Raw genomic sequence first — 14,856 nt, 5'->3', positions numbered from 1 at the left:
TATATATATATATATATATATAAATATATATATATATATATATATATATATATATATATATAGTAAGGTGGTTGCAGCGTTGGGACGCGATGACATTTATTAGGCCGAATCGCCTAATCAACGCTTTGAACGAAGACGACGTTTTTCGTAATGATAATTATATACAGATGAAGAAGATGAAGGTCAAACGCTGTGAATATTATGCTTACACTAATTTCCCCCTCACGTGGAAGTGGCACACGTGGCCGCTGTTTATGACGGGAGTGTACGTCACACGAATGGTTTTAAGCACGACACGTGAACAACCTCCGTATCACGAAAACGGCCGTCGGAAGGGATGACAACAGGGTTACTCGGTAGTTAACAGAAGACATCTGCTCGAATATGGTGTAGGGTCCAATTAAACGTGAGTGAAACTTATCACCCAGGCCGGGAACCCACGTTGGTGTCCACAACAGTACTTCGTCTTCAGTATTGAAGTGGACTATGTGGTGGACGCCATCGTAGCGAGTCTTCCGCTCTTGTTGGCTTGCCTTGGTATTGAGGCGGGCGCGTCAGCGACAATCAGCCAGGCGAAAAATTAAGTGCTCACTCGCTGACGATGACGAGTTGACAGGGACGTCAAAAAAGAGGTGTCCAGCAGAGATGTCAGTTAAGGGCGATAGACGAGGAAGAATGGGGAATCGCCGGGGGTGCGTTACATAGCGGTATTGTAAGCAAAAGTCACGAATGGCAGGATGGTATCCCAGTTAATGTGGTCGGCGTTGATATACATTGATATCATATCGGTCAAAGTTTGATGAAAGCGCTCTGTGAGGCCGTTAGTCTGGGGATGGTAGCTGGAAGTCGTCTTAAGAATTGTACTACATGCGTGGAGGACGTGTTCGGGTAGTTTCGAGAGGAACGCCTTGCCGCGGTCGCTCAATAGGATGCGTGGTGCAGCATGTCTCAGAAAGATTGCTGTCAGGAAAAATGTGGCAACGTCCTCTGCCGATCCTGCAGGAAGTGCAGCTGTTTCGGCGTACCTTGTTAAGTGGTCGACTGCTGTGCCAATTCAGCGCTTGCCGCTAGCTGACATTTGTAGTGGTCCGTCGAGGTCAATGCCGATGACACCGAAGGGAGCGTCAGGACACGAAAGAGGATGTAGGAGACCAGCCGGGCAGGAAGTGGGTCGCTTGCGGCGTTGGCAGAGCAAGCAAGACGCAACATATTGTGCTACGTAGGTGGAAAGCCCACGCCAGGAAAAACGACTGCGGATGCGCTCATAAATTTTTGTGAAAACCGAGATGACCAGCATTGCGGTCGTCATGAAACGCCTCCAAAATCTGTGCCCTTAGGGAACGAGGAGCGACAGGAACCCAGCGCTGTTTTTCGGGGTGGAAGACAAAGCGGTAAAGGATTGAGTTTTCAGTCTTGAAGTTCTGCAGCTGTCGATGGGCGCAGGCGTTGGGAGGACGAGAGGAGCCTTGAAGGCACTGCATTACAGAGCAACAGTAAGTGTCTTGGTGGGATACAAACATCTCGTTGCCGAAGGCAGAAAGAAAGTCGACAGCGGCGAAAGAATGAACTGACGGAGACGCTTTCATGGGTTCACTCACAGTTAGCGACAGACCAGGAGTGCCTGATGGGGATGTTTGTAAAGGACAGCGGCTAAGGGCATCCACCTCGTTGTGTTTCTTGCTAGATTTGTAGGTTACGTCGAACTCGTGTTTCTTGGAGACGAAGTATCTAGCGACCGAGACGTCCAGACAAATTCTTCAACGTCGACTACCAGCACAAAGTGTGGTGGTGAGTGACGACGGTAAAGTGGCGGCCGTGAATATATGGTTGAAACTTCTAGATGGCCCAGACAACAGCGAGATACTCCTGCTTGGTAGTTTTTCTCTGCTGCTCTGAGGGTGCGACTAGCTTACGTGATCACACGTTCGCCATAACGCCCTGTTCGTTGCGAAAGTACAGCGCCCAGTCCGTGTCCGCTGACATCAGTATAGAGGAGAGTGGGTGCGGCGTTATCAAAATGACAAAGGACTGGCTCAGACGTGAGGGCACGTTTTAAGGTGTCAAAAGCCATTTGAAATTTGTCCGACCATACCTATGACATGCCCGGAGAAAGGATTTGGTGAAGTGGCGCAGCAATGGTGACGAAGTCTCGTATAAAGCGCCAGAAGTACGACGCAAGGCCAAGAAAGTTTCAGAGCTTTTAGGCACGTTGAGGCACCGGGAAGTGAAGAACGGTGGTAATCTTGTCGTGATCAGGCCGGATTCCATCTTTGCTGACAAGATATCCGAGTGCTTTAATACTTTTGCTACTTTTGCTTGCAAAGTGGCACTTTTGGTGTTGAGCTGGAGACCAGCAGCTACGAGACACGTCAAAACTTCATCTAAGCGCTGCAAGTGCTGTTGGAATGTTGAAGAAAATATGACGATGTCGTCAAGGTAACATAGGCATGTTTTTCACTTAAGGCCCCACAATACAGTGTATATCATTCGTTTAAACGTTGCTGGCGCATTGCAGAGGCCTAAAGGCATGAAGTTAAATTTGTAAAGTCCGTCGGATGGGGCAAAGGCAGTTTTTCTCTTGTCATCCTCGTGCATTCGAATTTGCCAATAACCGGAGCACAGGTAAAGGCTTGAAAAATATTCCGCTCCTTGTAAGGAATCTAAAGAATCATCAATGCGAGGCCAGGGATATACGTCTTTTCTACTTACCTTGCTTAATATACGCGGTTGTCAACGCCGAATTGCACCGAGCTGTCTTTTTTTCGCACGAGAACGACAGGTGACGACCAAAGGCTTGAGAAGGGGCACATGATGTTTTGCCTGAGCATATCAGCAACGTGCTTGTCGATGATCTCGCGTTCGCTGGAAAAGACACGGTATGGTCGGCCGCGGATAATAGAAGTTCCGTCAGTGTGTATGCGATGAGCCACCGCAGAAGTCGACTTAGAGCAGCGGAATGAACATCGAAAGAAGATTTATGCTTGGACAACAACGCCAGTAGTTCGTCTGCTCGCGGGGGAGTGAAATTTGTGCTGATGGCAATGACGAGAGTCGTAGTAGGTGGAGCATATGTTGGCATTGAACGGGATTCCACCAGACAGGTATCCGAAGCCATTACAGAGATAAGTTGTGCGTCCACGCTGGAAACTACAACAGTGCCCTTGGTAAGCAGAATCGGCTCATTGGCAATATTCAGTACAGCGAGGAAGGTGGTGCCGTTGGAGAAGCGGACAAGACTTGACGAAAGTGCAATCCCTCTGGATGAACAACAGGCTGATGGAGTGACCAGGACGTCACCGTGGTCAATGGAGTACATAACAGTGATAACATGCTCGTGGTTAGGTGGCCCTAGGAAGTCGTTGGCTGTTCATAGCCGGTTACGTGATGATTTCGGAGAGATATCATCCGTCTCTGGCATATGTATGAGGCGTTGTCGACAAGAGATAGAAGTAGCAGCATCAGAAAGAAAGTCACATCTTAGAATAAGCTTAAAAGCACAAGAAGCCAACACGGCATACTGAATACGATGCCGAATCCCATCAACGAAAACTCTACGGTGCACTGTGCTGATGACCGTATCTGCAAATCATTTGCGCTATGTAAGACAGTGTCAGTATAAGGTGTGGTAACCTTACGCAGACGAGAACACACATCCGCATGAATAACAGAAATAGCAACCCCCATGTGCACCAATGCTTGAACTGGTACCCCTTCAGCATACACTAATAGCAAATTGTCTGCGCCCTCTGGAGGTCTTGGTGTTTGTTCGAGCGATGCAGCTTCCCCCCCCCCCCCAAAAAAAAACTGCACCAGCTAGTTTTCTGAGTGGTAGTCAAAAGTAGGTGCAGCCGGTCTCAGAGGATATGTTGAGAGTCGTAGAGGTGAAGGGGACAGGCGGTGTTCGGGATAGCCGGGGCGAGGTGCGGCGAGTGGAGAAGTCGGAGAGAAGGAACGTGTCGTAGGGCGGCGCTGGTACTGCTTCAGGGATGACACCGAATCCCTTTCGTAAACGTCGTAGCCACGGCGTTTGTCCTGCTGGCGCTTGCGGCAAATTGTGAAATATGGCGCCGAATGCCACAATAGTAACATATTGGGTGAGGCGAGTGCCAGGGGGCGTAGAGTGCTGGAGCTGTCACAGGCACTGGTACTGGCGCTGGGACAGGCGAGTGTGGTGCAAATTATGCTACGTTGGACTTCACAGGAACAGGGTGTGCGTGCTGAACCAAGGCACGTGGCATGGCAACGACTTGCGCATATGTCATTGGCGGCGTTGGTGGCGTCGGAGTGTTGGATGGGAGAGCGCAAGCTCCTGTTTGATGATGTCGCGCAAACCAACAGATGGAGAGTGAGGCTGAGGGGCGGTTGCACATGAAAACCCTTGCGCTTGAAGTTCCTCGCGAATCAGAGTGTGAATCAGCACGCGCAAATCCGCATCTGAAAAAGGCTGGCTGTCACTGGCGCCTGGATAGTCTGGGTGCAACCGAATGGCTTGGAGTTCATCAAGATGTTGGCATGTGGTGACGTCCTCAATGGTGGTGGGGTTTTTCACAACCAGAGCGTTAAATGCGACATGGCCTATCCCTTTGGTGATGTTGCAAATACGATCAGATTCTGTCATCGCCGAGTTCACGCGGTGTCAAAGGGCAAGGACGTCTTCAATGTACGAAGCGTACGTCTCCCCGGGATGTTGGGCACGCCCATCGAGCTTTCGTTTCGACACTTATGAATGGATGTTTGGTTTCCCAAAAATCCTATGGACTTGTGCAAAAGTAGGCCAATCCGGGAATCTGCTCTCGTGGTTAAAAAACCAGGTTTTCTCGACATCGGACAGATAGAAGGCGACGTGACGATCTTTTGAGGATCGTCCCATTGGTTATAAACACTGGTCATGTATTCTCTCAGCCATACCTCGACGTCGTCGCGTGGAAGACCAGAGAAGATGGGTGGGTCACGCTGCCCGGCGTTGACGATCTACGCAGGAATGGTTTGTTGGACAGGGATGCTGGATGTTCCGGGCAGCGGTTCTTGAGCCATGACAGCGACGGGGGAAGCAAGCGGCGACCCGAACGAAGCTCCAGGGGAACGTGACGTCGGAGAGGACTTGGGGATCGAAGCAGCCTCCACCACTCTAAGACGGCAGCAGCGTTGGGCTCACGACGGCGTTTGTTAGGCTGAATCGCCTGATCAACGCTTCGAATGAAGATGACGATTTTATATACATATATATATATATATATATATATATATATATATATATATATATATATATATATATATATATATATAATGAAAAGTAGAATCACAGCTTCCTGATAATGTGCTCGAGTTTATACTGTGCGGTGGCCCCTATATCACGTGTATGTGCATCTATATCTACTTGTGTTTTTCCTTGTTCTGCGCAAATACCTGCTTCTTATATTTCGCAGATGCATGCCATTGTTTTGCAATAAACCGGGCTGGATGGTCAGCGCCTTGTTTGTGAATCTCGTTCTGTATTAAGAGCTGCTTTGTCTACATTCACACAGAAACTAGTACACACGCATACGAAATCGCCATGCATTTGCAACCAGCAAAAACATTTCCATGTGGCAGCGAAAATCAGCCATGCTTAGTGTTATCAGTAATCTGTCATTTCCTAATAATAGCACTGCTTACGAGAAAGCAGCCCTGAAAACAGTGCCATGGCGGCAACGGGAGGACTTGTCCATGCAACGCGTACACCTTATTGCACGAGTCTATTCCAAGCACTAAAAAGAAGACGGTTGGCCGTACGGCTCCACGCTGCATATCCAGGCCCTCTGCGCTTGAACGTGAATGTTATTGCAGCCATTACGTCTTTCGCATTTTTTTCTTGGTGTTGACTGAGCATCAGCAATGCACGTTGTAAGTCTCGTTTTTCGTATATTGCCATTGCTTTCTTATTTACATGGCTAGGGTAGTGAATAATGCTAAACTGCTGCAGTGTTCTTACCACATTGCGGAACAGTCGACGTTGACCAAGAGCCACTTGTGCGGGTTCGTGCTGAATGACGACACTTGCTGAATTCCCTTCATGTAGTGTCGAAACTCTGGACATATAAATGAAGATCCTGCATATGCTGCGTCCACGTGAAGCCACAGACCTTCTTCTTCACCTGAGAAAAAAAAGGAAGCACCAAGTCAATATATATATATATATATATATATATATATATATATATATATATATATATATATATATATATATATATATATATATATATATATATATATATATATATATATATATATATATATATATATATATATATATATATATATATATATATATATCATTCGTTGTTAGTTTATGGTGGTGGACGTTCGAGTAAAGCGATAAAGTATACTGCTCCTTGCTTCTGTTACATATTCGTGAAAAATAGTTATACGACTTTTGTCGGGTGTGAGAAGGAGCAGGCAGATAACTTGCAGACAACTCCTATCTCTTCGAGGTTGTCGAACGCGCAGGAGTTGGTTGTCCCCAAGGTAGCAACCATCTGAAAAAGGAATAAAGAAAACGAAAGAAAATATCGGGAATTAGGCACTGCATTGCGCAAAATGAAAGAGAATGAAACGAAATTATGCATGAAACAGCCATTGTAGAATATCCAGTCCACTGAGTAAAAAAAAGTTGCAATCAAGGCAAGGAAAACATGTGATATATATATATATATATATATATATATATATATATATATATATATATATATATATATATATATATATATATATATATATATATATATATATATATATATATATATATATATATATATATATATATATATATATACGTGCATATATGCACCTATGCCCTGACGAAGGCCAGTCCCCGGCCGTAACGTTCGCAATAAAGCATCGTTTTTCGTTTGCTCGTTCGCTTCTTCTGGTGACTTATAACTCGACCGGAATCCAGGAAGACTATATATATATATATATATATATATATATATATTGTGTCACACGCCACGCCACGACGTTTGGACACTTCAGAGCAAGAAGGTTCCATAAGGCAGATAAGGCATCATCTATGAATGCCGACGCATTTCACAGATAAGCACATTACTAATGGCCGATGACTACGGTAGCCGCTATTAGTGTTACGGCGCATACTATTACCTGTACGTTCCCGCTTCATTTCTTAGGCCCAAGTTGATCACGTGACCATAACCTTTATAGACCCACATTTTACAGAAAATGTGGGTGAACATCGTTCATTGATTCATTTATTCGTTAGTTCGTTTATTTACGGGTTATTATAGCACCGAATAAAGAAAAAACGTTTTCTATGGCTGGGATGAGGGAAATTTGGCATACCCTACGTACCATATGAATCGATGTTCTCCCAATCATGCGGATATAAAGTGACTGTGGTATAAATTTTTTATGAAGTGAGACGTTATGAATTGACGCTAAATACTTGTATGCACATGCTTATGTTTAACAGTGGCATATATTTTATATAACCAGTTTGCTGTTCTGTAATGATGCTAACAACAATATGCGTATTACCTTGCGCCATTAGCGGTAATTTCATAAATAGTGCTTGTGCTTGAGAGGATGGTAGTCCTGGACGTCCACCAACTTCAGTGTATATCGCTCAAGTATACAAGTTACGTTAAGTCAACGTAACGTCTGAATTAAAATAGTACACATTAATGTGTACGAAGTGGAATAGCCATCACTGCAACCACAAATGACGTTTCACGAACATTAAGGTCTATTTGAAAAGCAGTTCCGAGACTTGGCGTGGCTCTGTGGAGGAATACTTGATTGCCGCTCACAGCTCGGGCTCGATTCCTGTGCGACCCTGATATTTATTCGTTGCATATCTCGGCCTAATGCTGCCGATGTCAGTTTTTCTTAATGCTTTTGCATAAAAAATATTAATCTTCTCACCGTTCGTGGGTGTGTATAATACGTCAATAACCTGTGGCACACACCCGCATACCGCGGCCCGTGATTACGGGTACGTGCCATACGTGTCTCGAGGAAAGAGTTTGACGATGTACGCGACGGAATTTTCACGTTAATCATGGGATGACTAGGAAGACATATTCGTAAAATTTTGTTGCCCCTTACCTCCCCCCCTCAACATAACTTTGGTCTACACCAGGTTAAAGGGCCGATCTTCTGAGCACCCAGACTTAGGCGGCTAGATAGATAGATAGATAGATAGATAGATAGATAGATAGATAGATAGATAGATAGATAGATAGATAGATAGATAGATAGATAGAGAAGGTATCCCGCCCTGGGAACGTTAATATCTACCGAACTTGTATCAAATGCTGCACTTGAATGGGGTGTGGGGATGGGGGAGGGGTTGAGTGTTTCGTCAGCTATAAGCTGCCAAAATACACTCATCCGTAACAGAGTGCCTGACTGGGCTAGTTGGTTTAGCATAGTCGACGTTTAAAAGCGCGAAAAAATACAGGGCGGACAGGAAAAGGACGGGACAAGCGCTGACTTCCAACTAAAACTTTACTAACAGCCTTCTTGTCAATAAAATTATAGTTGGAAGTTGGCGCTCGCCCCGTCCTTTTTCTGTTCACTGTGTATTTTTTTTGCGCTGTTAAACATCAAATACACTCATACGACCACTCGCATTCAGCCATCACACATAATGTAGATGACATTACCGCCATAGGGATGAAGCCAAGGTTGCGGTCTTCCTGCACAACAGCACGCAGCGTAGGCCCACGCACTGCCAGCATGTCGTCTGTATTGAGCACGTGGAAGCGAACACTGGCCAGCAAGGCAGCCCTCTCCACAGAAGAGTGGGCCTGCGCAACACGGCTCATAATTAAAACAAAAATATCTTGCTGCGACGTTTCAGAAAATGCAATAGGATAAGATTGGGCTAAGATATATTCGATAAGGACGTTCCAAAGGCACGTATGGCACGAGACAGCACATTTATTTATGAACTGTAACGTACCGTACACGTCGACATACGACTTTCTGAAGTTTAAATCAGTATTAATCTGTCTGGAGCCTGAAAAACATGAAAGGAACAATATCATGCAGCTTTTGTTTAACGTGTAGAAATGATAATCTTTGGTAATAATTAAGCCTTGTGGTTTTATTTCACATTTCGCGAGCGTTATGTAATTGCTATAGAAAAATTACCACGCAGCATGTGCGTAGTACGTTACCACAAAAAATCAAAGAGGTCGTTTTGGTATGCCCTTTACAACCTAACTAAGCACACCTAGCCCTAAAGTGAATATCAAAAAATTTGCATAAGTGATTTTCTGCAATTAAGAGCCCCGACGCCGGGGCTCAACTGTGGGCTGTCCAAAAGGCCCTCGAGATGCTGTAGTAGGACTTCGCCTGACCAGTGTCCCATCGTGGGACGCCCACTGATGCACGCTACTCAGAGTTTTAGAATAATGTTTTCAATATTTTCATTCATAATTGATTGTCGTTAATTAATCAATAACGCACAATATAAATATACTCTAACGAGCACAGCGGTGCAATGTGTACACCGCACCTGCCAACTGGAGACTGCATTATTGCAATGCTCATCTCTAAATTGTGTTTGCAGTAAATAATGGCGTAGATATGCTTGAACGTAGATCTTATTCCAGCGCATGACCATGGCGTCTGGAGCATGTTACTGTCGGATGTCCAAGCAGTTCATTAACGTATAGAACGTACACGCAGCGTGAACAAGTCCAGCCGCCTCGAAGGGTTGTGTTATATAAGTATAGGAGAAGCATTGACACTGTACCTGACATGAGGCGTACACGACCAGCTTGTCCCACACTTGGGAGGGCGTCAGCAATGGATTCTGCTGCAGCAAGAATGTGGTGAACTTCGTTTTGGCGGCGAGAACCGCTGTCAATGTACACTCGCTGGCCGTGCTCTGTTGAAGGAGGCGGGAGAGACAATTCTGGGTTTACTGTGGAATAATTTGAGCTTAACACCTTGGTAACAGCTAAACGATCACAATTAAAATGGGTGGTGCGTATCAGGGGCGTATCTATGAGTGTTACGTCGAAAGAGACACAAAAGATGACGTCCGGTGTGCATACTACATCAAGCTGTATAAACCGCAAGACGATGAAAGTGCTCCAACGTTTTTTTAGGACACCCAGATTTGGGATGGATATTGGGGGGGGGGCAACTAAGAAGAAGCGCACTGAGCAAACTCTAATGCAACAAGCGAAAGTTCTCTGGGAAGCGTGCACGACGCATATCAAGGAAGTGCTCCAGTTGGGCAAGACACTGGACCACTGAATAACAGAACAGGACAAGGTAGGTCATCTTCTAAAAGGGATCGCGGAGGAAGTTTACCAGTTCCCTACCGCAAAAGACAATTGGTAGTCTGTAAGTGACGTCATAAAGCATTGCCGTACGTTTGAAGGGCTGAAAGCGTGGCGAATTACACCAAAGATCGGCAGCCTTCCCAACGTCACTAATGTTGCCAGTGTCAACGTGCATCTAGTTCCATCAGACCTCGCATCCGTGATTCGGAAAGTAGTGCGCGAAGAGCACGATCAACGTGAGGCGGCTTCTCATCCGCCACCGAATGTCCAAGAGTCCTTTCCTCCGTGCGACAACGGCGCAAAAACTATCAACGGCGCCTCCCTTGATGCCTACAGCTATACGCCTCGTTGTGGAGGGTCAAGCCCCACTATGCGTCAGTATTACGAGTTGTATGATGACTAAAGACACAGACCACCTGCTGTTTCTCAAGAGTGAAACGGCTGGGCCATTTATCCTTCTGCTGACATCAGCGCACCCTGTGAACATCCCATATGCTTTTATTGCGGCGTCCGCAGCCATGTTGCCCGATTATGCCCTGATCGCCGTCACACGACAGCACCGTCCTATATGGGTGACACAGCACTTGCTACGGGCGCAGCAATCAGAAAGTTGGTGAGATACTCTGGCCCTCAGACTCTGACAGCAGGCCAAACCATCGGGCAAATCACCGCAGTGACTCACCGGCGTCTGTGCGGAGCTTGACGTCGCCACCTTCATGCTACGGAAGATCCCCATCTCCTTGACGGCGTCCCATTCCACCACCGCCGGGAAACTCGACAGCGCGACCAATGAAGTTGAGGTCGTCAGTCATCTTCAGCTACACGCCGCTATGCCTCCACCACTGACCATGCGTCATAACAAGATTTGTGTTTTTGTGTACAATGTTACAACGCCAGCCTTATTGTACACGGGAGCATGCGTCTCCATTATCAACATAGATTTCAAAAGTCAATTAGACTGTAAGGTGATTTTCAAGAGGGATAATGCGAGCCCATTTCTTGCTGTGGGTGGAGAATCACTGCAACCTCATGGTGTGTGTACCACAAACTTCTGTTTCTCTAATAACATCAATAAAGCCGAATTCACAGTGCTCACTAAATTAACGCGTAATGTGGTTCTGGGTTTAGATTTCCAGCAACAGCACGGCGCCACTCTTGCTTGTGGTACCGGTGAGCTTTTTGTCTCTCCTTTTGCCGCCGACCTACCTGCTACCTGTTCGCACACCCTCGCGGTCTGTGGAGATTCCTTATACAGCGTTCAAGTTACTATTGCTAGTGCTGACAACAATGTATTTGATGCTATTGTTAAGCTGATGCCTTCAATCGTAGCAAAGAAAGGTGTGCTCATGCCTCGTTGTATTGTCTCTGAGGCCAGTGGCACATGTATATTGTGGGTGTCAAATTTATACAACCAGTCTGTTGTGCTTCCAAGCGGTATGCGACTTGCCTCGTTTAAAGCGGATACAAGCCTCAACGTACTCGCCTTAATCAATGACACCTCGCACAAAGCTCGAGCGCGTCAGACTAGCCCTGGTGTCCCTGAAGACTCTTCGCCGTTTCTGAACGTGGTTAGCAAGGCACTACCCCATGAGAAATGTCAAGCTTTCGTCGGTGTCAGGCATATTTAATTCTTTAATTTCACCCAGGACGCTACAATAGCTGGTGTTCCCAATACGCGGGCTAGCCACAAGATCGACCCGGGGTCCGCGCATGCCACAAGGCAGAAACCACACCGTGTTCCGCATCGGAGTGCAAAGTGATCGCCGAACAAGTGGAATGCATGTTAACTAAGGACGTCATTCAATATTATTCTTTCCCCTGGGCTGCGCCGGTCATCCTCGTGAAGAATAAGAACGGGTACTGAAGGTTTTGCGTCGACTACCGGCTTCTGTATTCGGTGACGAACATTGATGTGTATCTGCTTCCGCGCATAGAACACGTTATACTGTCTTCATTCGGCATCTTATTTCTACTCTGTGGACCTCCGATCGGACCTCCGATCGACCCATGCATTCGGTCGACAAAGAGAAAAGAACTTTTGTCACACCAGACGGCTTGTTTGAATCCAATGTCATCCCGTTTGGTCTGTACAACACCCCTGCGACATTTGAAAGCTTTATGGACACCGTACTGCAAGGTCTCAAGTGGGAGATTTCTTTATGTTACCTCAATGACAGCTTCATTTTTGGTTCCACTTTTGCTGAACACAATCACCGACTTGACGCTGCTTTAACATGCCTTGAGCCAGCTGCCCTTGCCCTGAACTCGAAGAAATGTGATTTCAGTCAGCGAGAAGCAGTTGTACTTTGTCATCTTGTAGACAAACATGGTGTGCGCCCAGACACTCAGAAGGTTGCTGCAGTTATCAGTTTCAAACAACCAAAGCCACAACGCGAACAAAAAAGCTTTTGGCTCTCTGTTAATAATTTCGACAGTTTGTGCCTAAGTTTGCTGATACTGCCTACCCATTGATTTCATCGCTGTGCAAGGATAACTATTTATTCTTAACAGCGCAGTGTGATTTCTCGTGTCGTGAACTTAAGTGGCTTCTCTCGTTTGGACCTATACTGCACCCTTTCAACCCTTCTATCATGGCACAAGTGCACACCGACGTGAGTGGTAGTGGTCTCAGTGCCGTGCTTATCGAGTGCTTCGATAACGCCGAGCATGTCATCGCCTACGCCAGTCGTTCGTTGGGCAAGGCTGAGAAAAATTAGACCACCACTGCACAAGAGTGCCTCGCTGTGGTTTTTGCTGTGCATATGTTCCGTCCATATCTCTACGGGCGGCACTTCATGATCATTACTGATCACCATTCACTATGTTGGTTGGTTGGTCTCCGTGACTCCTCTGGCCATCTCGTGCGATGAGCGCTATACGTTTCCAGGAATTTAACATTACATTATGCTACAAGAGTGGCCACCATCATGCAGACACCGACTGTCTCTCAAAACTCCATCTACCAACCACTTTGGTAATGCCGAGAATGTTGACGATTTTCTAGCTGCCATCGACGATACTGCTTTTCCTGACCTCACCATATTCCGGGAGGAACAGCGCAACGACCGCAGCTTGAATGATCTCTTCGACTCAGTCGCCCAACCGGCAGATAGCCATCATCCGAGATAGCTTGCTTTACAGAAAAAAATATTCGGCTGATGGTCCCTAAGAATTTCAGATCGCACGTACTGCATGCTATGCACGGACGATGCATTTGCGGGGCACTTAGGGTTCGCCAAAACGTACCACCACCTGCTGGCTTGATTCTACTGGCCTAACTGCACGCAATACACAAAGTATGTTGCCAGTTGTGATAAATGCCAGCAATTCCAGTGACCAAGTGTTGCCCCAGTTGGTCTCCTCCCCCCCCCCTGTGACGTCACCCTCATCAGCTTTCGTAATGGTGGGAGTGGATATTCTCGCTCTATTTCTGCGCTCATCGAACAACAACCGCTGTATTATTGTCTGCGTCAACCACATGACACCTTATGTGAAAACCAAAGTGCTGCCGATGGCCACGGCCATGTATGCATCGAGTTTTCTCCTCTCTTATGTATTACTGTGCCATGAAGCGCCTCGTATTATTCTGAGTGATCGTGGTCGCCAATTCGTAGCCGATGTAGTAGAGGAGCTCTTAGGCCTCTGTGCTTGTCGATTTCACCACGTGACCCCGTACCAGCAGCACACAAACGGTCTCGTCGAGCGCACCAACAGAAAATTTACCAACATGTTTTCGACGCACGTCGACTCCAGGCACAAAACATGGGAGGACATCTTGCCCTTCATCACCTACGCCTATAACACGGCAAAGCATGAAACCTCCAGCTGCAGTCTCTTCTATCTTCTTTATGTCAGACCACCCCACTGATTCCTTGACACCATTCTGCTTTTTCATGATCATCCGGACTCCCTGCCGCGCAGAGGAAACACGTCGCCTAAATCAGCTCAGTACATTGACCTGTAAAGTGCACTCCGGATTCGCCCATGATTCACGACACTAGTTAGGTCGTACGAAAAGGCGACAAAGTATGGCTGTGGACACCCTTTCGCAAGTGCTGCCTGCAATGGAAGCTCTTGGCTCATTACACCGACCTTTTAATCCTCATCGATCGTCTTATTTATGTCACGTATACTCCATCGCTCGCCTCGTACCTTGCGGCTAACATTCTAGGCAGAAGCAGCATGTGTACGTCGCCCACCTAAAGCGCTTTCATTCTTGTGTCTCTTAACGCACGTGATGCTCGCCCAGGGGGCTTCGTCTGGGAAAGGGGTATATAAATATATATCATTTGATTGATTTGTGGGGTTTAACGTCCCGAAACCACCATATGATTATGAGAGACGCCGTGGTGGGGGGCTCCGGAAATTTCGACCACCTAGGGTTCTTTACGTGCACACAAATATATATATATATATATATATATATATATATATATATATATATATATATATATATATATATATATATATATATATATATATATATATATATATATATATATATATATATATAGTGGGAGTAATAATTCAATGGGCCAGTTAGTCTTCATGAAGGTATGGG

General features: G+C 46.2%; 1 protein-coding gene across 1 annotated transcript in view; it reads right to left on the bottom strand.

The window, feature by feature from the left end:
- Positions 1-14,856, bottom strand: part of LOC119161428 (aromatic-L-amino-acid decarboxylase) — a 152,015-nt gene that overhangs the window by 70,760 nt on the left and 66,399 nt on the right. Inside the window, exons 5-8 of the mRNA XM_037413883.2 lie at positions 9,758-9,892; positions 8,661-8,804; positions 6,449-6,515; positions 5,972-6,134 (exon numbers count right to left, since the gene is read on the bottom strand). Coding sequence (XP_037269780.1) covers positions 5,972-6,134; positions 6,449-6,515; positions 8,661-8,804; positions 9,758-9,892 — 509 coding nt within the window. The remainder of the gene's footprint in view (positions 1-5,971; positions 6,135-6,448; positions 6,516-8,660; positions 8,805-9,757; positions 9,893-14,856) is intronic.

Source organism: Rhipicephalus microplus, chromosome X (assembly GCF_043290135.1).
Source record: "Rhipicephalus microplus isolate Deutch F79 chromosome X, USDA_Rmic, whole genome shotgun sequence".
NCBI lineage: Eukaryota > Metazoa > Arthropoda > Arachnida > Ixodida > Ixodidae > Rhipicephalus > Rhipicephalus microplus.
Note: the sequence above shows the minus strand (reverse complement) of the source record. Positions and strands in the feature narration are given on the sequence as shown.